This window comes from Corvus brachyrhynchos, unplaced genomic scaffold (genome assembly GCF_000691975.1).
Source record: "Corvus brachyrhynchos isolate BGI_N302 unplaced genomic scaffold, ASM69197v1 scaffold58, whole genome shotgun sequence".
NCBI classification, from domain to species: Eukaryota; Metazoa; Chordata; class Aves; order Passeriformes; family Corvidae; genus Corvus; species Corvus brachyrhynchos.
In genome coordinates, this window is record NW_008239539.1 from 654,542 (window position 1) to 680,673 (window position 26,132).

Sequence of the window (26,132 nt, forward strand, 5' to 3'; positions counted from 1 at the left end):
GAGGTGTCATCTGAGCCTATTTGTGTTTTGGGAACGAAGGTTTCCCCCAGAGCTTGTGGCTGCCATAGGGAGTGTTAATTTAGCCTTTCAGACTCTCCTTGCCATGATTCAGGATGGTTTAGCATGGTGGGAGCTCAGTTTGGAGCTGCCTGCTGGGCTGTTCTGATGTGAGAGAAAATAGTTCCCAGCTTGTTTAGTGTAGTAACTGTGGCAGCTGCTCCGTCTTCCTCAGGCTCAGGAGAGGATTTGAGCAGCTGAGCTATTTACCTGCCCTGAGGGCATCCTGCTATTATGGGCTTGAATCTTCCCCAGTCCCATCCTCTGCTGTGGGAGCAGTGACCCGGCCTCTGGACTGTTCCAAACCCTCTGACCAGCGATGCTTTTCATGGAGCAGCAAAGCAGTGGGGTGTTGCTGTGACAGAGAAAGGGTTTGGAAGAGCCTAGAGCAGGGACCTGAGGTGAGGTGTTGTGTGTGTTAGGGCTGCTCGGGGTCCAGCTCTGTCCTAGATTTTCAGTAGGAGCTTTGGAGAAGGGGTTACGAAAGAGTTGGCAGGAACTGGTGCTGCAAATTGAAACTACAGTCATGCCTGGAGTGAAAATGACTTCACTGGACCTGGAAGTCAGTGTGGACTAGCTGAGCCTGGTGGGAGCTGGAGGGAGACTTGGGGATGGCAGGAGCTGTGTGTGACTCAGGGGTGCCCAGCACTGGGCACACTTAGTGACTGTTGATTAATCCAAGGGTTTTCCCTTCTGGGACATTGTCATCTGTCTTTGAGCAGCTCACATGAGTTGGGCTTGGGATCAGGGCAGTGCCAGGTACTCTCCTCCTGTCCAAATGCCGTGGGACAGTCCAGCCCCATGCTGGTGGCCCTAGGCAACTCCAAGAGAAGTCCCAGTCTGGAACTGGGAAGTTCTGTGGGAGCAAGAAAGTGAGTGTGGTAATACGAGCAGCTTCAGCATGGAAAAGTTCTTTCAGTGCACATCTCTGGGTGCATGTGGGTCCTCCTTGTTGGCAGTGGGACTCAGAAGAGATCTCAGGCCTTACACACATGATTCTGCTGACCCCCAAACCACACTCCTTTGCAGAGAGTGAGCCTTGGCCTTACATAAAATTGAGTGACACAGAGCACTTCACACTAGTCCTCAAAAAAAGTGCAAGGTGACATTGTAACTGTTAAATCTGAATGTCAGCAGCTTCTCTGGCGCCGAGGCAGGGGGATCTGTGAGCCTGGGAAATGCTAATGTTGGAGACTGGAGCCAGTCCTGCAGTGAGCTGGTGCTCTCCTTAAGGATAAGGGAACATCAGTACCATGGCATATGTTTTGTACAGCACTTGAAAATGGATCTGGAATCACCACCAATATGTTCAAAATTATTTCATTGTGCTGCAAAATCTGCACGGGAATTCTGAATGTGCTCTTGGGCTCTGATTAATTCTGAAACTGAAATGCAAAAGTGCTGATCATCTCTGATTCTAATTTCCTCCTCCCTTGGAGCTCACTGTGTCATTTAATGGACGTCACACGTCTACTCAGTTTGATTCAGCAATGATGTAGCTGTGTTATTTGACTTTCTCTCAAAAATTTCTATAGAAGGAGGGAGAGGTGAAAGAATGAGTGCATAAAGAAATAAAATATTTTTAGTTTAGTGCTGGAAAGGGAATCTATAAAACCCTGGGTTTGGCTGTGAGACATAGTGTGTACTCGTATAGTCACCTTCTCTGTGCTGGTGTCCCCCAAATGGGAGGCAGCAGATGGTGACAGCAGGAGATGCTTTTTTGTGTAGGTAACTGAAGAGCAGAACTTGCTGCTCTGGCTGTGGCAGCACTTGGTGACTGGGAATGCTCCATGGAGAATCTCCAGGCTGCCCAGTCTCCAAAACCACGAGTGCTGGGAGTGGGAGGGACTGACATCTCTGCCTTTGATCCCTTCCTAAGTCATCCTTAAGCCTCTGTTCTGGGCTGCCGTCAGAGGTGAGCTCGGATCTGTGATTGTCCTTGGCAGCTGTGGAGCTTCTCCCGACCTCCTGAGGCTTCTGCTTGCTGTTAAGCTTCTTGAGCTGGGGTATTTTTGTTTGCTTGTTTAAATGAACAGCTACTCTTGTGGCACAGTTGTGTTTGATGCTACCTTAAAACACAGTGTTGGAGTAGATGTTGGGTTTAGTTGCTTGAGATTCTGGCAGGTTGTGTTATCACTGATATTATCTGATATCAAAGGGATGATGTAATGCAGGATGTATCCTCCTGGGGAAAATTAAGTAGATACAGAGGACTGGAGGCAACAGCTGCTGGTATCACTGGATGCTTTCCCATGGATGTTATCAAGTGCTAGCTTGGATTCTTTGTGAACTCCAGTGAAAGTCTCACAGAAAAGCTCTCTGCTTCCCCAGGGATTTGGCTTGCAGCACCCTCCTTTTCTCATCTCTCTGGAGCACATTGGTAGGATGCAGAGGAACTCAGGTTTATCTTTAATGTTTTTTTAATCACATCCATGAGCACACCTGGTGTTTTGCAGCCAGGACACCAGCTGGAAGGGTCTGAACAGTGAGCACTTCCTGAGTGGGAGAGTGGGTTTTCTAGGGCCAGTAGCAGCCTGGGGGCAGCCTGGCTGCAGTGTGCTCCCTGCTTGCTCCGTGTTTAGAAAACTGGCTTTTGGGGGCCAAATTCAGCTGCCCTGGTGGTGCAGAGTGTTCTGTGTACACCTGAGCCTTCCCCAGTGTCCTGACACGTGGAAGCTGGAGTCCAGTTTTGAAGTGTGGGGTTGTGACCTCTCCTCCCTTGCAGCCCCTCCTGGCTCCTGGATGTCACCATGAGCTCTGCCAGCACATGATGCTTCCCACAGCCGCGTGCCATGTCTTGGGAGCCAACAGCAGACAGAAAGAACTACCCCAGTTTGTTCTTTTCATTTTGGCTGGTTTTTCTTTAAATATTCAGGTTAACCAGGTCCTGGCAAGGCTTTTTCTGCAGCCCCAGTGTGAAGAGCCAAGAGCGCTTGGTCAGCCCATCCGGAGGTGAATAGCACTGGAGAGAATCCCAGAGGCAGCAGCAGGTCCTGCAAGCGCTCCTCCTGCATGTAACCCTTTGTGGGTGTTGCAGATAAAGCCTCCTTGTCTTAAGCAGGGAGGATTTTGTGTCTGGTTTTCCTGATACCCATGCGGAGGAGCTGCTGGAAGTGGTAATTTGAATCTCTGGCCAAGGACAGCTGAGCCGGGGCTGTGCTGTGGAGATTATCTGATTGTGCTTTGGATTTAATGCCCTGAGAGATCTTGCTTTGGATACAGCACCTGGCTCCCAGCAAGGATCCTGCTCTGAGGTGATTTGTCTGCTGGGTGACGGTGGCACACAGAAGGTCAAACGATATGTCCAAGGTCCCCAGGTAAACAACTGCAATGGGGATGCTCCTCTGGAGATTCACATACTGGAGAGCAGAGCAGGGAGCTTTGGCTGTGTGACATACCTGGTTTGAATGGTGAAAAACCTTCTTCTCCAGCATTCCTTTGTTTTAAAGGAGAGCTGCTGGCCTGCCTTGCCAGCTGAGCTTTCTGTGCCCGCACTGAAGGAACAGCCTGACCCTCCTGGAAGAAGCAGTTTTCTGCAGCTGAAATCCTAGTGCAGAAGTGTGGGAGAAATCTGCTGTTCTGGGAGCAGCCTGAATGTTCCTGAACAGTGGGTTTGCGCTCTCTGGCAGTGACTTGGACTTGGGAAAACACAGCTGAGTTGCTCAGAAAAAGAACAGACCTTTCCTTCAGTCCTTCACTTGGGTTTCCGTTTCCATCGGCGCCTGCGGAGCGTTGCAGACATGCGCCCTCTTGCTGCCTTGTCCAGGACCGGGATGAGGAATTGAGGAGGTGCTGCCAAGGTTAACAGCGGGTAAAGGAGCGGGTACATGGTCAAGGATTGCCAGGACATCCTCTTTCTGAAGGAGGCTGAAGCACTCTGTGCTGTTTATTCCTCCCCTCCTGGTTCTGGGGAGGTGGTGTGCAGGCTGGAGGCAGCAAATGCGCATGGGAAGAGGCAAAGCTGAGGGGGAGCTTTGGCCCGTTTGCAGGGAAAACATCTTTTTGTTGTTCTGCATAAAAACCAGGCAGAAATAACCACTGATAACTGCGTGTTCAGCAGAGGTTTTTGCTGTCTTTCCTTTGGAGGTAAGAGCTGTCCGGTGGGATTGCGTGCGGTGGGAGCTGAGCCACATCCCTGTGAACTGTGTGCGAGCGGGCATGAGCACGGAGAGGGCAAAGCCCTGTGAGCTCTGGGCACAGCCCGGGGAGAGGGCAACACCCCTGTGAGCTCTGGGCACAGCCCAGGGAGAGGGCAACATCCCTGTGAGCTCTGGGCACAGGTGTAACACAGGGAACATGCAGCTCCAGGCTGCCGCTCAGAAATGCCATTGTGGAGGAGGGTGATTGGGATTGCCACAGTCAGGGTATGGCTCTGCCCCCCTTAGCACACCCTGCTCGGTTCTCCCTCCTTGCTGCCCCTAAAGCCCCTTTTGAAGAGTAACAGACTTTGCCTCAAATGACATTTTGCCAGCATGTGATCTGCCTTTTGTGCCCATACCCCTTGGTAGTCTCGGTATTTCCCAGTTTCTGGAGCACATAGCCTGTGGCACATGGGTATCTTTCCTGGGGTCAGGAAAACTGGGATGGTGTTGGCCACAATGCTGTTCCTGTTTCTAAAGGAAGGGTGCTGGGCTCAGTGAGGGCCCAGCGTCTTCAGAACTCTTGGCATTTAAAGCTGTATTTCCAAAAGCCTGGAAATTGGAATCTGCATCTCTTTGATGTGCAGTGAAGCTGAAAGTGCTCGTATATTTTCTCTTATTTATTCATTGAATTTTAGTGTGTTTTTTTTCTTTTTTCAAATATCAGAAGGTTTTGGTTTTTTTTTTTTTGTGGAGGAAGAGCTCCAAAAGTGTGCAGCAGCAGCTATTGAAGTGTTCATGTCACTGAATGTGGTTCAGTATGAACAAACGCTGCTTCCTGTCTCAGTGGCTGGAGCCACTGCTCCCATAGAGAAAACAAAGCTGAGCTGCTGTGGGTCTCAGTTATAAGTGCTGCAGGAGCAAGGACAGCACAGGCTGTTTTGGCCTCTGGGATGGATCTCAGTGGGGCTGTGAGGCTGACTCAGAGCTGCCGGGGCCAGCACTGCACCATCAGGGCTTGCACGTGAGTTGGATCTGCCAGCATCTGCTCTGCCCTTGCCAGGTTTGTCTCACCTGTGGAGATTTCATCCAGGAGGAAGCAGCTTGAAGCACAAACAGTTGCTGTTGGGGAAGAATGGCATTAGCAGACCAAATCTTTGTGTCTCTAGGCAGTGGAGGAATTAATCTGTGGCTGTCCTCTCTGTGGCATTATCTATTTTCTGGTGTTAGGACCTGTTCTGGTGGCACGATATTCCCTGGTCCCACTGCACACCAGTTGTTTTTGATGAGTGGTGCCCACCTTACCTGTTTGGAAAGCAGGTGGGATGTGCAGACCTTTCCTCTTGCAGTGTTTGAATCCCAAACTGTTTCTGCAGCGATGTAACAGAGGGAATACAGCCCGCATGGGACACTGGACCCTGACATATCAGCTTCTCTCATCACTGCTGGAAGCTGCTTTCTATCAGTTTTGAACATGTCAGTAATGGGAACCAGGGGCTTCAGGGTATTGATCGATGCCCTTTGGACAAGGGCCTGGAATGACAGGACAAAGGGAAATGGCTTCACCCTGACAGAGGGCAGGTTTAGATTGGAAATTGGGAAGAAATTGTTCCCTGGGAGGGTGGGCAGGCCCTGGCACAGGTTGCCCAGAAAAGCTGTGGCTGCCCCTGGATCCCTGGCAGTGTCCAAGGCCAGGTTGGACAGGGCTTGGAGCAACCTGGTCTGGTGGAAGGTGTCCCTGCCCATGGCAGGCTGTTGGAATGAGATGGGCTTTAAAGTCCTTTCCAGCCCAAACCATTCTAGGATTCTACAGTCCCTCATTAACTGGATGCAGAGTTGCTGAGCACAGGAAGGAGGCAGATTAGAAAGCATTGTGTTTCCACAGGCAGGGTTATGTGCTGCCCCACGGCGCTTTGGCTGTGCTCGATGTGTGAGAAGCCTCAGACAGACCTCCTGGGGCTGAGAGTTACACCTCTGATCTGGACAGGGGACCTAGGATGGTTTTGTTCTTCTCACCCAAAAGCTGCCTGGAATGAGATCAGGGAGCACAGAGTTAGGGGAGGACACACGGATTGAGGCCACAGCCAGGGTGGGCCAAGCCCTTTCTGCTTGGGGGCTGCGATGGAGCTGTGCTGTCCTGGTTGTGTCTGTCACACTGCTGTGCCCCAGCAGGTTAATGGGAATCTTCTCATTTTCTTTAGCAAATATCGATTCCCTGGGGGCATGGGTGTCCTTTGCCCATCTTCTGTGTTTAATGGAAGCAGTGCTTGTAATGATTCTGATTCCATAGTGGATTTACCCTCTGTCGTTAGTTTGCAGAGGAAACCGGTAAAAGCTGTTCTTCCAGTTGAGAAGAGCTAATCTGCATTTTTAGCTGGAAATAGCATCTCCTATCTCCATCCTTCTATGATAACCAGCTCCTTTTGAGTCTTAGGATCTTGCAGTGTGTCCTTGCTCCAAAGGACCTGCACAAGACATTGGCGATTCCATCAGATCTTGAACTTAAACCTGGTAATCTTGGAATACTGCAGGGCTGTTGGTGCCAGGGTAGTGAGGGGTGCTCTGGGGTAGCTCCTGCCCAGTGCCAAGGGGAAGCCGAGTGCCCTCTCGTTTCCCACAGAGCTCTCTGTTGGAAGTGGGCTGGGTTTTGTGCTGCTCACATTAAGATGAAAGAAAGCACAGGAGAAACAGCTTCTAAGAGGCTTAAAAGCAACAGGCTTTCTTTTCCTCCTGGGAAGGGCACACAGCCAACATCTTACTCTTTACAGATCTCTCTTAATAAGCAGAATATTGCATTAGGAGCAACTGAGCCTGCCAAGCACGAGCAGAACAGCCCTGCATCCCACAGCTTCCTTCATCCCAGTGCATGTGTGGCTCTGGGATCCATGGGCTGTCACCCTTGTGGCTGCCATTCCCTCACGGGCTGGCTCACCCTGGGGCTGTTGCTTCATCTGATGGGTGTTGGTGGAGTGGCTGGTGGAGGACTCCTCCTCTCCTATGTTTTCTTGCCAGCTGCTTTGATGGGGGGAGTGAGGCTGGGGAGTGTTGAAAGATGTTACATTATGGGAAAGCAGCATCTGAGTGGGAATGGGAGGAGATCTATTATGTTAGAAAAGCTGTGGGTTCAGTTGGCCTGTGAGGGCCAGGAAAGCTCCCTGGCAGGCTGATGTCCCCAGGTAAGGACTCCAGTTGGGCTGGCCTCATCCAGAACCCCTGCAGGCATGGGGACGGGAAAGTCTGAGGCTCCTGGATGCGCAGGGTGGGGTGGTTGCCTACTTTGAGAAGAATAAATCCTCCTTTTCTTCACATCCCCACTGAGCTAAAAGAAACACCGGCCCAGTTTGTAGCTTTGTAGGTCACTGAAGGAGAAGGCAGGCTCTGCAGTGTGCCTGGAAATGCTCTGTGCCATGGCAACTCTGCTTCCCTGGGCTGTTCAGGAAGAAATTGGAGTAAAAAGCAGGAGGAAGATGACCCCCAGCTACCCTGGTGTTATTCTTTGAAGCTATGTGGCTGCAACACCACTTCAAGACCTTGGGGGAGAAATTCTAGTCAGGAAATACGGACTTCCTGGGGGAGACCCTGTGCCTGTCAGGAATCTGCTGGGCTCCTGGGGGGATCAGTGTGCTCCTCCGTGAGCAGCAACAGGTGATGGTGCTCCTCCAGGGACCGATTAGATTTCCTGTTACCTTGCAGGAGGCTGCTTGGTGGCAGGGAGTGTGAACTGGGAAAAAAGGAGTAGAATAAAGCAAAGCCAAGCAGGTGAGGGAGGGATGGGTTTTCCTGCCTTGCTTGCCAAGTCTTTAGCTCTGCTTGACCCGGCAGCTGCAGGTGGAGGTGGCTGAGCCCCACAGGCACCTCTGTGGGCACACCTGCAATGCAGGCCTGGGGCAGCACTGGCTGCCTGGCCTGGTGCCTGTGCATGCTGTGCCGTGCTGGGGAGGTTGGCGTGCTCTGCGCAGGCTGCCCAGCATGTGACACTGGTGCCAGCAAGCGGGACAAGCAGGGCTACATTTGCTCCTGGTCTGTTGGGGTGAAGGATGGAGCTCCCAGCACTGCTCCCTGGGCTCTCACAGCAGTGTCACCCTGTCCCATGCCTGATGGCAGCTGTCCCAAGCACTGAGTGAGCAGCCTCTCACTTGTATTTTCCAATTTAGTCACATCCTACCAGCTATAACTGAGCCGGTGGGAAAAGGGCAATCAGGTTTCTTGGTGTTGTTGCACTTCCTTGGATCTCAGGGTGCCAGTGCCAAGGACACAGAGCCTCAGTTGCCACGTGCCAAGGACACAGAGCCTCATGCCTGCCATTGAGGGGGCACATGGGGAGGCTCCTGCCCCGGGGAGAGGCAGGGCGGCCAAGACAGTGCTGCAGCTGTGACTCCTCTCCATCTCTGTAATTGACTTGCCATCTTCTTTTACACAGATCCAGTGGAAGAGGCTGCCTTCCAAACTACGCTGCTCAGAGGAGCTGCTTCTCTCAGCTGTCAAGGCCTCTGAGCTGTTGCTGTGGGGAAGAGGACAGGTATATTTTACTCCATGTGAAATAACAGCTCCAGCTGTTAAATATGGCCTTACCTTAACTCACTGGATTTATTTAGAGATTTATTTAGAAATGCTCTGTGGGTTTGTACCCTCTGTCCCAGAGTTTGTGCTTCAGGCTTGCGGTGGTGGTCCTGCCATCCCTTGGGGCACAGCATTGTGTCACTGAGGGTGGAGGTGTGGGGCTGTGGGCAGCTCTTCCCCACCTGTGGTACCCCAGTGATGCAGCCAAGGCTCTTGGCACAGCACATCCCAGCCCAGCACTGCCCTGGAGTGTGGCCACGCAGTCCAGAGCTGCCCTGAGAAGCTGCTGTGCACCAGGTGGGCTTTACAGGGAAGGCCCATGGAGGAAGATTTTACACCTTGGAGTTGCTGCCTGGTCACAGCCTGTCCAGCTTTGGGGCTGTACCCCTGGTTCTGCCTGGGGGGGAAGCTGAGGCCAGTGCAGTGGTGGCACCAGCCCTGGCCTCCCCCATTACCTGTCACCTCCGTCCCCAAGCACCATGCAGCTCCATGTGCCTGTGGCACCAAAGGCTGGTGTCACCTAAAGGCTTCTGTCCCTGCAGGGCTGCCTGGAGCCATGTCCAACGACCCACCCCCACCCTATCCGGGGGGCCCCTCAGCACCGCTGATAGAAGAGAAGCACGGCCCACCCTCTGCACCAGGTACTGGGGGGTGTCCCAGCTGCTCAGGGGCGACATTGCCAAACAGACAGGACCCAAGGCAGCGTGGGTTCTCTGGGATTGCCCTGGCTGTGGCCTCTCCTCACAGCCTGGCTCCATTTGTCCCCATGTCACCCTTGCGGGAGGCAGGAGGGGTCCTACGGGCAGTGACAAGAGCAGGAAGCACTCCCAGCTCAAAGCCTGGCACTGCTTCCTGCTGTGGGGTGAATTTGGGCTTCTTGTGGCCCAGAGGATGGGGCTTAAGGGGGTGCCCCCTGCTTCTTGTCTCCCTTCCCTCTTGGGGTGGATGCCCTGACCACACAGCCAGGACACCATCTTCCCCTCAGCTCTGCTGCCTCCTTGGCTGCTGACTCTGTGTTTTCTTTCAGAGGGTGTCACCCCAGTGGTGGGACAGCCCCAGGGGGTTCCCATCCCCCCTCCTGAGTTTGGACCCCCCCCATATGAGCCACCCTCACAGCCAGGGTTCGTGCCCCCCCACATGCCCACGGATGGCTCTGGGCCCTATGTGCCACCAGGTGAGTCCTGCACAGGGCTGGGCGACACAGCAGCACGTATTTCCTGGTGCCCCGGGGAATGGGGGGACAAAAGAGGGGATTGGGGCTGCCTTTTGGGGTTTGCAGCGAGGCTCCTTGGGATGGGGTGGGGGGTACAGTGCCTGTAGCAGGGTTGGCCCCAAGCCTGTACTCAAAGGGTGGGGGCCTCTCCCGTAAGGATCTGGCCTCTCCTGCCATGTACAAAGGTGCTCACTTGTTCATGTTTCTCATTCACAGCAGGGTACTACCCACCCCCAGGCCCTCACCCCAACATGGGCTACTACCCTGCCCCAGGCCCCTACCCCTCTCCTGGTGGCCACACAGCCACAGTGCTCGTCCCACCGGGAGCTGCCACCACAGTCACAGTGCTGCAGGGGGAGATCTTCCAGGGTGCCCCTGTGCAGACGGTGTGTCCCCACTGCCAGCAAGCCATCACCACCAAGATCTCCTACGAGATTGGGCTCATGAGCTTCCTTCTTGGCTTCTTCTGCTGCTTCGTGGGGTAGGTGCTGCAAGCAGCGCTGGGGCCTCGTGGTGGGTGCTCAGCCTGGTCCTGGTAGCCCCAGTGCTGGTGGCCTTGGCTGGGCATGGTGGGGTCCTTGGCACAGAGATGGCACTGGAGCAGCAGAGGGGTTCCTGGGGTGACAGCCCCTACAATTACTCACATCTCTTGCCCATGGCCCAGAATGATCCCTGTGCTCAGGGGCTGCCCCAGCTCAGCATCTCTGCCTCTCCCTGTGCTCTAGGTGTGATCTCTGCTGCTGCCTGATCCCCTGCCTGTTCGATGACTTCAAGGACGTGACACACACGTGTCCCAACTGCAAGGCCTATATCTACACGTACAAGCGCATGTGCTAACGGCACCCTGGAGCCACTGCAATGCCACCGGCGCTGTCCCGCTGCCGTCCGTCTCCGCGTGTGCATCACTCCTCGCTTCCCCCGCCGGTGGTGTGTATGTGTTATCCCCGGCTCCCTCCCGCGCAGAGCTGCCACCACCTGCCCCCAGCTCTGCTCCTCACTGGGAATAGTTGGATTGGTGACACTGGTGCACAGGGGAGGTGGGCCCAGGCCCCGGACGCTGTGTGGGGGATGCCCTGCAGTGCGCAGGAGTGGGGGGCATCACTCTGCACCCCATTATGCTCTGGGGTGTGAGCGAGGCCCCTCTCACCTGGAGCAACCCTGGGAAGGGTAACAGCTGCTGGAGGTGCCCACCCCAGTCCCACAGTGCAGGGGGTGCCCGGCTGCAGGATGAGCCCAGGAGGGGAACCCAAGGAGCCCATGGTGTCCTCAGGGGATGCAGCACAGCCTTTGTGGCACTTTTAGGAAGGGGCTCAGTGGCAAGAGACAGAGGGCAGTGCCACACACCAGGTTTCAGTGTGGTTCACAGCCCCCTCCAGCCCTGTGGCAAAGCCCCTTCCCAAGAAGAGGCAGAGCTGCCTCTGAGCACGGAGAGGGGCCCGGCCGCAGCACTGCACCCTGATCAGCACCTCCGTCCTGCCCGGTGGCCACTCCAGCTGCATGCGCCTCCTCCCAGCCCCACCACGGCTCTGGGGGCAGGGACAGCCCCAAGCAGCCCTCGCCCCCACGGGCAACCTGAGCGCCAAAACTGCACCCGGCATGTCCTGGCTGCCCGGCACGTAGAGTAGAGGAGTTTGTTACCAGGCCGCAGCTCTGGAGCCACATCCTGGGCCTGGCAGGGTCTGTAGGGTCCTCCTTGCATGTGAGTGTAGGGGGTATTTTTAGCTCACTCATTTGGGGCAGAAGGAAGGGGCAAGCAGGCAGCGACAGGAGCTGCCAGCAGCACTCCCACAGCAGGGGCAAGAGGACCTGGGAGCCAAGTTCAGCCTCTCAGGACTGCTCCTCCCTCCCCTGCCCCTGCAGCTCCCAGAGCGCAGTGGGGGGGGGGGTCTCTCAGTACACAGGTCTGCAAACACAGCCTGGCCTGCACAGGCAGCTGCTGTTTGCTATGGGGTGGAACTGTGGCACTAGTCTGTGTTTTTATGTAAATAAATAACAGACCCTGTACTCGTGTACATCTTTTCTTTGCTCCTGCTCAAAATTCACAGCAGATGTGCCTGCAGGGGAGCTGAGGGCAGGGTGGGGGTACAGCAGTAACAACCATAGGAGGAAGAGCAGCAGCTTCCCTACCCAACCAGGAACCCCCTCAACACAGGTAAGCCCCAAACCCTGTGTCCTCTGAGCAGGGCAATGGGCATCCACACAAGGAAACCCCAGGGGCTACAGCAGGGACCGTGGGGTGCTAGGGCAGGACTTCCTCAGGGACTGCATGAGTCAGAGACAAGTGAAACAGTGTGGGACTCTGCACTCCTCCCATTAGCCCCCTCCCCATTCTCACAGTGATACGCTTTTGGCTTCCCCCAGCTACAGCATTGCAACTTTTTATTCCAGTCAAGGAAAAATAACCAACAACCAACCCTCAACCCCAAAGTTGCACAATATACATCTGTCACCTCCATACCCGACCATGGTCCTGCCCCCAGCCCCAGGGAGCTCCCTCCAACCGGAGTCAGACAGTTCCTAGGACATCCCTCCACACGGGACACTCCTTTGAGATAACAGCCCCATGGCACAGCCTCAGCTCTCAGGGTAGGAAGGCAAGTGCTCGTCGCTTGAAATGCTGATGACATTCTGCAGTTGCAACCCAGGGTGGGAAACTCCCTCCAGACACTGCTCCAGGGATGGAGATGAAAAGCCAAGCATGTGAAGCCTTTGCCAGGACAGGACAGGACATCTCTAGCCTTAAAAGCTGCCCCAGCCTGGGCAGGGCAGTGATGCAGTGGAATCCTCACCCCCTTGCACCAGCCAGTCCTGTGCACTAGTCAGCTAAAGACGTTGTGTTACAGCGGTGTGTGAGGAGGCTTGGACAATCCCGCAGGATTCCTGTTTATTTCCTTACTCCCACTCTGCAGCCAACTCACCACCAGCAAGAGAAAGGTCTGAAAACAGGCAGGGCACATCTCTCCCCTTGCCCCCGAGCAGAGCCACACTGTTCCTGTCACAGGATGTACCAGGCTGCAGCTCCTGCTGCCACGGCCACGCAGGCTGCCAGCACCAGCTGCACCAGGGGCTCCCTGCCCAGGCCCACAGCAGCATGGAAGGGGCAGCCAGGGCCTGCCGTGCCTGCAGGACACAGAAAGTACTGTTAGCACTGCCCGTCCTGTGCCACACGCCCATGGCAGCTCTCTCGTTGCCACCACCTACCCAGTTTGTCTGCATAGTAAGGGCATTTGCGGATGTCTCCTTTTCCGTCATGGACTGGAAAGCCTCCATCTTGGGCTTCTTCTGCCAGCGACCTGCCAATCTTGTCCAGCTCATCAAACACCTGCAAGGGGTAACAGTGAGCATGTGAAGCAGGCAGAGCTAGGCAGCTCTCAGCCAGACCCCTGGAATCATCTGGAGAACAAGCAAGCACCACTCCTCCTTCCCTGTCCCCAGACACCTTTCAGGGCATCCACTGCAAACCTGTGGTGACACCTGACACACACTGCAACTCCAGGAAGGCACAGCCCATCCCAAGAGCATCCAGTCAGGAGTGAGGCAGCACCACCCTGCTGCTCACTTCCCAGCCTGCTGTGGGTGGGAGTGTGAGGCAACAGGCTCTCCCCTCCCTGCTGCAGACCCTTGGAGGATCCCAGCTCCTGCAGTGGTCAGGCAGCCGCTCTCACTGCCACGGGATTCCATAAGGATCCTGACAAAGGAGCCAACCACACCTCACCATGTTTCTGGCCAGTTTAAATCACACTGACCTGCTACAAGCACAAGATTAAAACTTCCATCCAGTAGCTAAATCTGTGTTCATTCCCTGGGGCAAGCAGCAGCTCAGTCAGGTTTGATGAGAGGCAAATGCTATGGGAGGAACAGGAGGCTCCAGACATTTTTGACCACAGAGCAACAAGTCAGACCTGAGACAGGAGATGAATTGTCACCAGGGTGACGCAACACACTCAAAGTTTGAGGCTGTCTTGGCCCAAGAGCTCTGCTCCCCTCCCTGCTTCGCAGCCACACAGCCCATGGGAATCTTGAAGTCATACTAGTTTTGCCTTAATCAAAGGGCTTGGCTGTGGTGTTGGAGAATGGGAGGAATTCCTGCCTGACAGCAGCTCCAGAAGCTAGTGAAAGAGCTAGTTCAACTAGAATCCCAACTCCTCAAGGAGGGGCTGTGGTGGTCTCAGCCCCAGACCACTGCCTGGGTGAGTGGTATGTCTGAATTAACCTGGGCCAGACCTAAAAAGCTGCAGCACCTACACATACAGGAGTTCAAGGGATTTGTTTAGTACCTGCATGTTAAATCTGAAGGCTTTGTTGGCCTCTTCCACGATCCTTTCCTTGGTGTTCTTGTCGAAGTCCAGAGCATTCATTCTTGCCCTATAAAGCTGCTTGAACTTCTGTGCATTGGAAATGTTGTCAAACATGTAGAATTGGATCCCTTCCTCAGTACTGGGCAACTTCAGGGCCCTCTGGGCTACCTTCTTCAGCACCTGGCCACCTGAGAGGTCCCCCATGTAGCGTGTGTAAGCATGAGCCACCAGAAGCTCTGGCTCGTGTTGTCCCACATGATGGATTCTGTCCACATACTGCTGAGTTGCCTCTGAACACTGGATCTTTTCTTTCCAGTCTTCTCCATAGAAATATTTGAGGTCTTTGGCCAACGCTTCTCTCCGGTGAAGCTCTACGGGGAAATACAGAGGAGCAAAGACTGGGTTGTTCTTGTTGCGATCCATCTCCTCTTCCAGAGCAGAGTAGGTGAAGTGCAGGGCCACGGTGGCCAGCTATGGACAGAGCACAGCTCATGTGAGAAGCTGGTCACTAGATGGGCACAGCTCATCTCATGACTACTCCTGCATGGAATTGGGGTAAACAAGAGGAAACCCCCAGGCCCGGCACAAAACCAGCAGGCACTGCTGGAAGGAGCAAAGGCTCTGCTCTATCTACCGCCCTAACACCCCCAGGGCTGTGGGGCTCTGCCTTGAGTCTGCATCAGTCACTGGGTACATCAAAGAGATGGGGAGCAGAGCAACACTCACCTTGAAGAGCTCCTTCTTGATCCGCCCCTTCAGGAAGTCCTTGACAAACTGAGTGTTCTCCGCACGGTCGTGCGATTCCTTTGTCCCCTCCTTCAGCAGCTCTGAAAGGTCCATGGGGCTGCAGGCAAACAGGAGAGCTCCTTTCACCCCGCTGCCACACACAGCAATGAGTTTATCCCTGCTGTGTTTGGAGGGATCTCCCACTCTCTACCATCCCAGTTCAGAGAATATAAAAGCTGGGACCCTCAGGCCACCCCACAGGTTGACCTGGCACCTGCTGGAGGAAGCAGCAGGTTGGCAGCAGCCCATGTGCCAACCATACTCGCCACTCCAAGCAGGCTGGGGCTTACCAGGGGCTCTGGCCCAGGATGCTGAAGCAACTGCCAAGGACCCTCTGATCCCTGCACCATGACTTCTGCTTCTCATCCATGTAGCCCAACAACACTACACAAGCATATGGGGAGCGACTATCAGGGCAGGCTCAAGGGCATGGGGGCCTTGGTGGCATCTGCTGCTGGAGAAGAAAGAAGGCTCAGGTGGGAGCAAATGCATGCACAGGCAGGTCCCCAGCTTTCCCAACTTGGATATCAACTGCTGGAGAAGAGATAAGAGCTGAATGGCAAAACAGGGCAAGAACACCCTTAAAAAGTTCCTTTCTCCCGAATTACACTGGTTTTGCAAGTTTCCACAAGGTGTCTTGTTTTAATAAGGACCCAAAACATTAAAATCTGTGATTTTAGACTACAAGTACTGCACCTACCTGGACACAGAATCACAGAAAGAACTAGTTTGGAAAAGACCTTTGAAATCATCAAGTCCAACCTATGACCTAACACCTCCTCATCAATTAAACCATGGCACTTAGTGCCACATCCAGTCTTTTTTTAAACACATCCAGGGACAGTGACTCCACCAACTCCCTGGGCAGAAAATTCCAGTGCCCAATCACTGTTTCAGGGAAGAAGTTTTCCTGATGTCTAACCTAAACTTCTCCTGGTGCAGCTTAAGACTGCCTTATCCTCTCGTTCTGTTAGTGGTTGCCTGGGAGAAGAGACCAACCCCCACCTGGCTACAACCACGTACAGTATCAGGACACTGGTACAGTACCAACACATACACTCACTCAAATCATGTCAAAGCATACCTTATGGATTTTATCACTAGTTTGCTGCAGGTAACACATTTGTGTTAGCTCTAAGAGAGACTTTGAACACTCCAGACCTACTATGTGTGCCAGGAAAGCCAGGAAACATTAACTCTGCATGAAGCTGAGCCTGTCAAGTCAAAGAAGTTGACCAGCCTGTCTAGGTCTTCTAGGTGACCCTAGTCACCCTTCCTGTTTTCCAAGTCTGAAACCTTGGCTTTTAGAACATGTGTGTGAATTTGTTTTTTAAAGTAACCTCCTAGAAAATGTCCTTGCCTAGACCTGGGTATTCTGCAAAGACAAGAGTTCACCAGAGCTGAGTTCACCTCTGGAGTCAGTTTTCAAAACAAGAAGCTGCTATCACATGAGCCTGCCCAGTAGGCCATGGAAAACTGGCTCCCCTTGGCCAGGAAGACACAAACACAACTGCCAAATAGTTGAAGTGTTTCTGAAATGTAACTTTGATAGTAGAGACTAAAAAAAACTGTGTTGTCAGCCCTGCCAGATCATTCTTTCCCATCCCTTCCACCCTTACAGTACAGTTTGATTGAAGAGATTTCACAGCACATTTGATTAATCACTTATTGGGGTCCCTCACTTCTTTCAGATGAGAAGGATCACTCCTTTACCTGGAAGATCTCCTGCCCTGCCCAAGGTTGTGTTTGTCCCATTGTGTAGGACAGAACTCACCTGACAGGGTCACCTTCTATTTCCTCATAGCGCAGGATGTCCTCCTCTCCCCCCTCCGGGCTCTCCACGGCTGATGGCATTGGGATCACTGCTGGGGATCAGTCTGAAAAGCAAAATCAGAGAGGGGTTTTCAGGGGAAGCTGCCTTAGCAAAGGGATGGGTGCGAAATGCTGAACAGTCCAGCAAGGAGCTCTCTGAGCAGCTCCACCAGGCAGGGCAGCGAGGAGCAGCCTCTGGCTGTTTCCACCTCACACCAGGCACTTCCAAGGAAGCAGATTTGCCTGTTCAGTTCAGCTACCTCAGGTGAGCCTCAACACTGACACCCAGTTCACAAAACATTAACCTCAGAGGAGACCTACAGCACAGCAGCCTGCATTCCATTTCCCAGTTCAGGATGGCTCCTGGCTGAAGATGAGACCTCCATGTTGGGAACCTGCACTGGACTTGTGAGCTGGCTGCTTTCCCCTGGTGCTACCAAGTATTTCCCCAATGTCACACTCCAAGCAGAGTAACTGGAAAGGGAAGCCGCTCTCCTTCACTCAGGAGGAAGAACAAGCTACATTTCCACAGCAGTACAAAGCTTCCCTGGAAGAAAGTAGTGAATTAGGCCAGCTGAGTGCTGAAGTCAGGGAGCTCACACGGGAAACAAGAACATTCTCTGTGACAGAATAGAGGAACTTCCAAAGCAGGGGCAGATTTCACTGCTCTGCCTTTCCTGAGCCACTCTCCAAGCAGAGTGAGCTGCAGACAGCTCCTGCTCCCACTCACACCCTCCTCTCCTGCCTGGCAGAGTTTACTTCAAATCCCACAAGTAATTGGGTTTCCCCTCCTCTTTTGCAAAAGGAAATAAAATCTCCTTTAATGTAACAAGATGCATAAGCCTTACCCAGAGGCAGGACCAAGACACACCTGGATTACATTGGCTGAGCACAGAAATCCAGGCATCTCATTTATAAAATGGACCTGTAATCAGCTTTGTGCAGAGCAACACCACCACCTTACAGGCAGCCTTGGGACCAAGGAGCTAAGCTGATGCTGGCTCTTCACTCACCAAGAGAACAACCCTCATGCTCCCCACTTCAGTTCAGCCCCCCTTGCCAGGCTGCATCCATGGATTCACTGCTCAGCCCACGGCTGGGGATTGGAAGAACCAACAAGCAGCTGCCTCGAGCTTGTCAGCACAGGCACAGCAACTGCTGGGCCCCAGCTCACACGAGCACACCAGTTACAAATCAATTGCTTTCCAGTTCCTCACCCCAGAGTTTCTAAGCCCTGTTTCACAGCCACCCTCAGTGCTCTTCACACTCCAACCAGGAACTGGGGCTGAGCCCCATCCTCAGGTGCAGCACAAGGCTCCCCCCAGCTCAGGCACAGCACCTGGTCTGGGGGACTTGTCACCAGGTGAAGGTTTTCCCTGTGATCACACAGTCTTTATGTTCCCTGGGACAGAGTCTTCCCCGAGGGAAGACAGACCAAATGCATTATTTTGTGATGCCAGGACCCCAGGGCTGGGACAGAAGTCCTTCAGGGTCATTTGGGATGGCAGCCCTACATTCTCATCACCCCTCCCTTGACATGGCATGGTGCAGCCTCTCCACCCACCCCAGGATAAAGGTCAGGGCAGAAACCAGCTTCAGGTGCTGTACTGCCTATGTGATCACTCACTAGGCAGCTCAACTCAAGGACACATCTTCACTTCTCACACAGCTTCAGATGTTGGGAAATGCCCACTGTGGGGAAGGGACATCAAAGCACAGAGGCAAATGACCCACCTGAGCTCAGTCAGGAGCCTGTTGTGGGTACAGGAGGAAGAGCCCACTGGCCTCCTGCCAAGGCAGATCACCAGCTCTGTGACACCCTGCCTGCTTGCTCTGCTCATGGCAGGCCAGGACCTTCTCAAGAGCTGCAAATTCCAAAAGGAAACTAGACAAACTAGTTCCAATTTATCTTATACTCCCAGAAAGCTGGAATCCTGGAGGTGAGGTGTGCTGTCTCCACACACCTGCAACAGCCACCGGTACAAAGCAGCAGGTGAGAGCAGAGCTACAGAGCACCTGAGCACCACTGATCCCTTGAGAGAGGCCTGGAGGCTGACACCAAATCCAGTCCAAAGGAACACAGCAGATCAGGCCTCAGAAAGTAGTGGTCAACAGCAGCAATGGCTCAAGGCTCCCAATGGCCAGACACAGATGGCCCTGAGATCATCACATCTGCTCACCCATCAGAGCCTCCACTCCCACCCCACCCCCTGAGCATGCTCATGTTCACACAGCAACTTGGTTCTCCATGTCACACAGGGGACCCTGTGGGGTCTCAGGAGCCTTCACCCAGCCCTGTTACTAGTGTTACAGAAGCACAACTAATGGGAATGGTGGATGACTGTCCCAGGAGCACTGTCTGCTGTTGGGAGCAGGGATTAGCATCCAAAAAGTCATTGAAGGCCCTTGGCGCACTCTCAGACTTTTATCTCCCCTAGTGGGTTTTGCAGGGCTCAGCCTGACAAGTTCCTCCCCATGGCAGTGGGCAGGGCAGTGGTAACACCAGTCCCTGTAGCCCCAGGCGAGGGCAGAACACGTGCAGGAAAACGTGGACACTCAGATTTTTCCTGATACAGTCTCTAGCACAGACACCTCCCCAACAAGACGAGTCAGCACAAACCAACCCCATCCTTCCCAGTGCTGGATTATTGCAGAACTGGGAGGAAAGGCAATCAGAGCCACTGTGTCTCATACCACCACACACCGTCTCTTTTACTCAAAAACTGGCAACTGCAAGCCCCAGTCTGTGGTCACAGCCCTGGTTTCTCTGCTCCTCTGAAAGGGGGCATGTCCCACACACCAAGGAGGAGGCTCAGGCAGCTGCCTCCTCCTCTGCAGAGGCTGGAATGTCATATCATTTGCTGCAGGGAGCTCAGCTCATCCAGGACCTGGCTGCTGTTCAGGGTAAACATGTACCTCCCAGTGCCCAGACAGAGCCTTCCTGGGAGCAATCCAACAGCTACCAGCTGGGATAGCAGGGCTGGAGAGTGGGGAGGAGGTTTGGTACAGAACACCTCAGCATTCCAAACAGCTCTTTCCCAGGGACTGTTCAAATCCCCTGAGAAAGCACCTCTACCTCATCTAGATTTGTGCAGTTCGTCCCTACACACATCTCCTCACCCAGCTGCACAGCTGTTCTTTTCAGGGTAGGAAGACATTTAATCCCAATAATCCCATGCCTTTTGAAGGAAGAAGCCACTGCTGCTGCAGGGAAGGAGGACTGGAAGTCCTGGCTCTACTTGGGCACTCTAGGAGAAGTTTGGCAACTCACAAACACCCAGGCAGTACAGAGTTCGTATCTGCTGTTTAACTTTTATGCAACTTCAAGGCATTTCCCCACACACAGAGCTCAGAGTGTGTTTGGACCTACCTGACCATCACTGCAGCGGAAACAAAGCTCAGAACTCCAGGCCTAGAGGCTTGAAGAATCATCCCAGAGGTTACCTGGCAATCCCAGCAGGAGAGATTCTCATCTCCTTCTGAGGGGGATTTGGCACTGACTGCTGCTGGAAATGAAGCCTCACAGACTAAATTACCGCATTACCTGATCCCAGGTAGGTTGAAGATTTCACCTAGACACAGTCTAAATTTAGGCAGTAATTCAAGTCTGAGACACTTCTAGCAGTGCACACACAAATGCTACTTTTGTCTTCCAGAGCTGCAGCCCAGCACCTCAACAAACTGACCAAAGGAAGCTCCTGGTGAGCTCAAAGACCTTGTTCAGTTCTGCCCTTTAGTGGTGGCCCTTGTGTCAGGCAGCCCATCAAGAACCTATTTTCTCACCCTGGCTATGAGAACAGCCAAGGGGCAAGTCAGGGTTGGATCTCGGGTGAGAAAGAACACATTGTGACAGACACACGATTATACCGAACAGCCCTTGCTCTGGGGAGAGCCAGCGCTTGCCCTGCCTGTCCCAGCACGCCGCCAGCTGTGCCCAGGACGTGCCAAGCAGCGCCAGTGACGGGCACTTAGGGCTGATCTGTGCAATGCAGAGGCTTGAATAGGAAAACTGCCAATAGCAGAAAAGGAGGGACAGCAACAGCCCTTTGCTCTCCAAGCGCTTCTCTGAGCTCAGCGGGGCCAAGGAAAGCCAAGCGGCCCCGTCACCACCGGGAGCACGCAGCGCAGGGCTCTTGTCCCCGAAGCCCCGGGCGTCGCTCACGAGCAGCCGCGCAGAGCCACTGCGGGGCTCTGGGGCCTCCAGTGCTGGCACACGCCCCCGGAGACACAGGGCAGGATCAGGGAGGGCTGACAAGGGCCGGCCCGGCAGGTTGGCAGCGCCCAGCCCCGCACGGGCACACGGCTCGGGGGCGGGAGTTGTGGGCCCGGGCGTCCCGGGCCGGGACAGGGCGGTCATGCCAGCCGCGACAGCCCCGGCGGTCCGCGGCAGGGAAACAAGGCTCTGAGGCGGTCCAGGAGGGCTTCCCGGCCCACCCGCCGCCGGAGCGGCCAGAGCCCCGCAGCGTGAGTCCCACGGGAGGGGAGAGCCCGCGGGCCCGGCCGCGCTGCCACGGGGACGCGCCGCGCACTCACCGCTGCCGCTACCACCGCCGCCGCCGCCGCCCTCAGCCCCGGCCCGAGACAAAGGCCCCGCGCGGCCGGCCGGGATTTATTGGCGAGAGGGCACCGCGCGGCCAATCAGGAGCCGCGCTGGGCACGCGCCGGCCATTGGTGAAGGCGGCGAGGGTCCCCCTCTGGAGGCGGCCGGCGCGCGCGGCCGCGCACACGCCGAAGCCGCCAATTGGTGGAGGCGGCCGAGACGTCACTCTGACCACGCCCCCCGCTCACCTGGCCGGTGCCAGGCAAGGCCCCGCCCCCGGAGGGCCGGCCCGAGCGCAAATCCGCGCATGCGCAAGCGCCGCGCCGGGACGGGAGGAAACGGCGGCGGAGAAGGAAAGAGGGCGGCAGCGCTGCGGCACCGGCGGCTTTATTGGCGGCTGCAGCAACCGCACCCAGCGCAGCTGCCGCCCCACAGCCCCTGTAGGGCCGGAGGGACACACGGACAGCCAGCGCGGGGGGCTGAGGGCACCCGGCCTTGGGCTTCTTTATGCTGCGGCCCCAGCCCGCGGGCTGAGGGAGGGAGCTCAGCGCCTCTGAACACAGAGATCAGGAGCTTTTGTTGACTGAGTGTTGCGGGCTCTAAGATGGTCTGTGTGCTTCACTCTATTAATTGTCCAGATGTGGGCACAGAGTCATTTACCTTCCTCTGAAATACACCAAGCACATTCCAGCCTTTTCAAAGCACTTCTTTCTCTCACAAGAGCTTTCCCTCCGAACACCACCAACTTCCCCTGCTGTGTCCACGCTCCTCTCCAGACCTCCAGCTCTTCGCACTGACTCTCCCCTATTTGCACTTTTCTCCTTTAGGACTCGTTCTCCTAAAAGAAAGTGCCTTCCCACCCTGCGAGCAGGGCAGTCAATGGAGCGAACGGAGACACCGGGATCGGACCCTAGGACTCCACCGCCCTGTGGACGTGCCGGTGCCTCAGGAGCGCGGAGCTCACGGCGAAGCCCCTCCCGCAGTCGGCACAGGCGTAGGGCCGCTCGCCGGTGTGGGTGCGGCGGTGCTGGGCGAGGTGCGCGCTCTGCCTGAAGCTGTGCCCACAGTCAGCACAAGCGTACGGCCGCTCCCCGCTGTGCACCCGCCAGTGCCGCAGCAGGGCCGACCTCCACAGGAAGCTCTTCCCGCACTCCGTGCACTCGAAGGGGCGCTCCCCGGTGTGGAAGCGGCGGTGCTGGATGAGGTGGGAGCTCACCGTGAAGCTCTTCCCGCACTCGGAGCACCCGTACGGGCGCTCGCCCGTGTGGAACCGGCGGTGCTGGATGAGGGCCGAGCTCACGCTGAAGCTCTTCCCGCAGTCGGAGCACTTGTAGGGCTTCTCCCCGGTGTGTACCCGCTGGTGTTTCATGAGCTCGGAGCTCTGGCTGAAGCTCTTCCCGCACTCGGTGCAGCCGTAGGGCTTCTCCCCGGTGTGGACGCGCCGGTGCCGCGCCAGGGCCGAGCTCACGCTGAAGCTCCTCCCGCAGCTGCTGCAAGTGTAGGGCCTCTCCCCGGTGTGCACTCGCCGGTGCTGCACCAGCTGGGAGTTCCCAGAGAACCTCTTCCCGCACTCAGCACACCTGAAGGGCTTCTCCCCGGTGTGGGTCACCTGGTGCCGGAGCAGCTTCGAGCTCACGCTGAAGCTCTTTCCACACTCGGAGCACTCGTAGGGCCTCTCTCCCGTGTGGATCCTCTGGTGCTGGATGAGATGGGATCGCTGCCGGAAACGCTCCCCACACTCGGTGCAGGAGAAGGGTTTCTCTCCAGTGTGGATTCTCTGATGCTGGACGAGGTTGGAACTCACACGGAAGCTCTTCCCGCAGTCCCCACATATCATCAGTCTCCCCACAGAGGAATTTCTCTGCTGGATAACATCTGGCAGCTTCCTGAAACTTTTCCCACACAGCATCACTCGGCTTTGCCTCTTCTCCAGAGGTCTCTGAACCCTTTCTGACCTGTGTGGGATGACTCGGTCCTGTGCAGGACTCTGGGAATTGTTCTCCTTGGAGAGTCCTGCAAGTGAAACCTCAGGTTTTGCTGGCCCAGGGATGCCTTGGTGGGGATTCTTCTCTTTTTTTGCTCACAATCCCATCTTCAGCTGCAATGAGAATCTGGAGAGAAGTTACAGACAGGAAACTTTAGACAGGGGAAATCAAAAGGGATCAAATTCTAAAAATTCACCAGACTGACTCTTACAGAAAGTTCTGATATTTCCCTCCAAACTACACAGTGCATTTCTCAGTATGTTCACAGGAACAAACCCTGAGAACAGTCCTGTGTGCTCTGACAGAACCTGAATCCACTGAAATTATTGGCATATTAGAGGTAAAAGCTTAGTGCTTGAATGGGAAAGATGGATGCTCTTCTAGGATATCTGAAAAGTTATTAAAAGCTGAATTGGGAGTCACAGAAGTGCCACAAAGAACTGTCCTCCTCAGCAGAACAAATGCAACATCCCTGATCTTTTGCTGCAGAGAGACACTCCCAAAGGAGACGCTGTCCCTAAGGGATGAAATATCAGACACCTCGAACATGGCTTATGCCAGTCTTAAAGGCAGAAGAAAGGCAACTTTATGCTCCCATGGGTGCATGGGAGAGCATGCAGAACTGGGATGAGGAAGTGCTGTCTTGGAGCAGGAGAGTCATGGCAGAACTAAGGAAGGAGAGTCCAGAATTACAGCCTAAATGATAGAAGTACACATTTGATCTTCCTCTTTCTGGCAGGTAAGGAAACATCACAATGTGATTTCACAGTGAACTCCTGAGATGCCTTTTACAGTAGCTTGGTGTGACATTGACATTTCATACAGTTCTCCTTAAAATTGTTCCATGAGAGCAACAGAAACTGGAACTTTGATAGCCATCTGTCTCCAGCTACTCCATCCAGGTGGGATCTGGAGGAAAAGAGAAGGGGGATATCCAAAGACAGCATAAGGACATGAAGCCCTTGCCCTGTGGGTCAGACTTACTGAGCAGGTATTGGAGCTTGGGAAGTTGTTCTGTTGCTGTTGTCTGTAAAGGGCTTGATAAAAATCATGATGACAGGACCTCACTGGAGGTGTTTTAAGTGAAAGGATAATAAGTTCACAATGCTCAGGAATTCATACTGGAAGTGTAAGGCTGAACTGGCAAAAAATTAATAAGCAAGCAAGAAAGGAAGAGTGTGGTTCTTCCTCAGCCCATGCCAATTTGGGTTGATGCTCAAGCCACTGATATGCCCAAGACTGCCCTAAGCTCCAAGTCAAGCTCCAGGTAATCAGAGTAAGTGCAGACATTGGGAAAAAAACCTAAATATCACCTTAAATGTACCCTTGGATCTCTTTCTCTAGAGAACCCACTTGGGGCTCTTTAGAGATGTCACCAATTTTAGCAAAAGGGAGATCTGGAGTCCAAAGTCATTCCCAGAGACATTCCTCCTTCACCAAAACTGGTAAGGAAACAGCTGCTATGGGATGAATGACCCTCATGAGGTGGGAAGGAAGGGGAAGGGGAGGTGCTTATCATTCTGTTATTCAAAGACTGATTATAAACTCTATCAGAGCCTTATGATACTGACCAACCAGGTGACAGGGGAATGACAGAGGACATTCACTGCACTGTAAACAAAGAAGTGCAGAGGGGAACAGCCTCTCTACCAGGATGAGCCTAGGATGTTCTTGATACCATTCTGGAATAGGCCCTTGGAGTTAGAGCAGATGGATGAAAACTGCAGCTCCTAGGCTCATAAAATAGCCCATCAAATGTTAATGATTATTAGGGAAAAACAGAGAATAAAGAGAATGTAATTGTGCCCTTGCAGCTCAAACCCCACAGCCTGACTGTGTGCAAGGGCAGGGATGGATCCTCCATTTCAGAGAAATTCCAGTAGAGCTGAGGGAGATACAGAGCATGACATGAATAATAAAAGGCACAGAACAGCTTCTGCACTGGAGATAAAGGGTACAGCTGATAGGAGTATTGCAGAAGACTATAAAACCACAAGTGGCCCATGGGGTGGGTGGAGATCCCTCCTGTACCATCTGCTCTGAATTAAGAACAAGTGACATGAAGTGAGCTACTAGAAGGCAGCTTCAAAGCAAACTAAAGAAGGCAGCAACTCAAAAAGCAGCTGAATATGCTGTGGAACTACTGGCTGCAAGCTGTCATGGGTGCTAAAACATGCACAACTTCAGATAGCAAGAAAATACAGAGAGAGCTGTGAGATACTGAGACATTGCATGTCTGCTTCAGGAGTTTCTGAAGTCACAGAGTGTCAGGGCCTGGGAAAGCATCCAGGAACACACCACTGCCTGTCTGCCTTCTCTGGGACCCAGCACTGGCTGCTGCCAAGGATCACTGGGAGGACTGTGGTCCATCCTGGTATCACCAATCCCTTGCATTCTGGTAGGGTCTGGGAATCCTGGAGCAGTTTTTCTCACCGATAGGTTCACAGATGACTGGACAGTGCTGGGTTAATGGTCAGACTCCATGATCTTAGTGAGCTTCTCCCAACCTTAATGATTCTATGATTGTACCATCCACTTACTTGCTGCTCAGCACTGTCTCGGTCTTCCCTCGGTAGGCACGGAGGTGGGAGAACCACAGTTCCTTCTTCTGATGCACGTGGGAAATCATTTCCAGCTCCTTTCAGGGGACCTGCTCCGGGGGGCAGACACGGGACGGCTCAGACGGGCCAGGATTTACCCGACCGAGCAAGGGGCGTCTCTGCGGGGGTACCTGAACCAGGCCCCCTGAACGGCTGCGGACCCGCGGGGAGGGAATGCGGGGCTGCCCAGGTCAGGGGGGCA

At 54.2% G+C, this 26,132-nt stretch overlaps 3 protein-coding genes across 6 annotated transcripts in view; 1 reads left to right on the forward strand and 2 right to left on the reverse strand.

Annotated features, from left to right (window-relative positions):
- The window catches only part of CDIP1 (cell death inducing p53 target 1), a 19,739-nt gene extending 7,826 nt beyond the window's left edge, over positions 1-11,913 (forward strand). The window contains exons 1-6 of one of the 3 annotated variants that reach the window (XM_017741259.1): positions 3,430-3,857; positions 8,557-8,655; positions 9,239-9,337; positions 9,724-9,870; positions 10,126-10,390; positions 10,635-11,913. In XM_017741259.1, coding sequence (XP_017596748.1) covers positions 9,253-9,337; positions 9,724-9,870; positions 10,126-10,390; positions 10,635-10,746 — 609 coding nt within the window. In that variant the 5' untranslated portion in view covers positions 3,430-3,857; positions 8,557-8,655; positions 9,239-9,252 and the 3' untranslated portion in view covers positions 10,747-11,913. Of the gene's footprint in view, positions 1-3,429; positions 3,858-3,883; positions 4,144-8,556; positions 8,656-9,238; positions 9,338-9,723; positions 9,871-10,125; positions 10,391-10,634 lie in introns of those variants that run through there. The other 2 variants (XM_008639068.2, XM_017741258.1) reach the window with 2 other exon arrangements.
- A 358-nt stretch (positions 11,914-12,271) lies between these two features.
- Positions 12,272-22,225, reverse strand: HMOX2 (heme oxygenase 2). 2 transcript variants are annotated; one of them, XM_017741256.1, is made up of 6 exons: positions 22,006-22,225; positions 16,768-16,870; positions 14,934-15,051; positions 14,187-14,678; positions 13,111-13,231; positions 12,272-13,029 (listed from the first exon to the last, which is right to left on the reverse strand). In XM_017741256.1, the coding sequence occupies exons 2-6, from the start codon at positions 16,845-16,847 to the stop codon at positions 12,905-12,907; spliced, it is 936 nt and encodes a 311-aa protein (XP_017596745.1). In that variant the 5' UTR covers positions 16,848-16,870; positions 22,006-22,225; the 3' UTR covers positions 12,272-12,904. The 2 variants fall into 2 exon arrangements, with proteins under 2 accessions (XP_017596745.1, XP_017596744.1); XM_017741255.1 differs by lacking the exon at positions 22,006-22,225 and adding an exon at positions 21,339-21,500.
- Positions 22,226-22,255: 30 nt separating this feature from the next.
- LOC103620488 (zinc finger protein 501) lies at positions 22,256-26,126 on the reverse strand. The gene is given in 3 exon segments (XM_017741260.1): positions 22,256-23,443; positions 25,257-25,263; positions 25,871-26,126. Coding segments are annotated over 3 exon segments (1,284 nt in total). The 5' UTR covers positions 25,960-26,126.
- Positions 26,127-26,132: the final 6 nt, after the last annotated feature.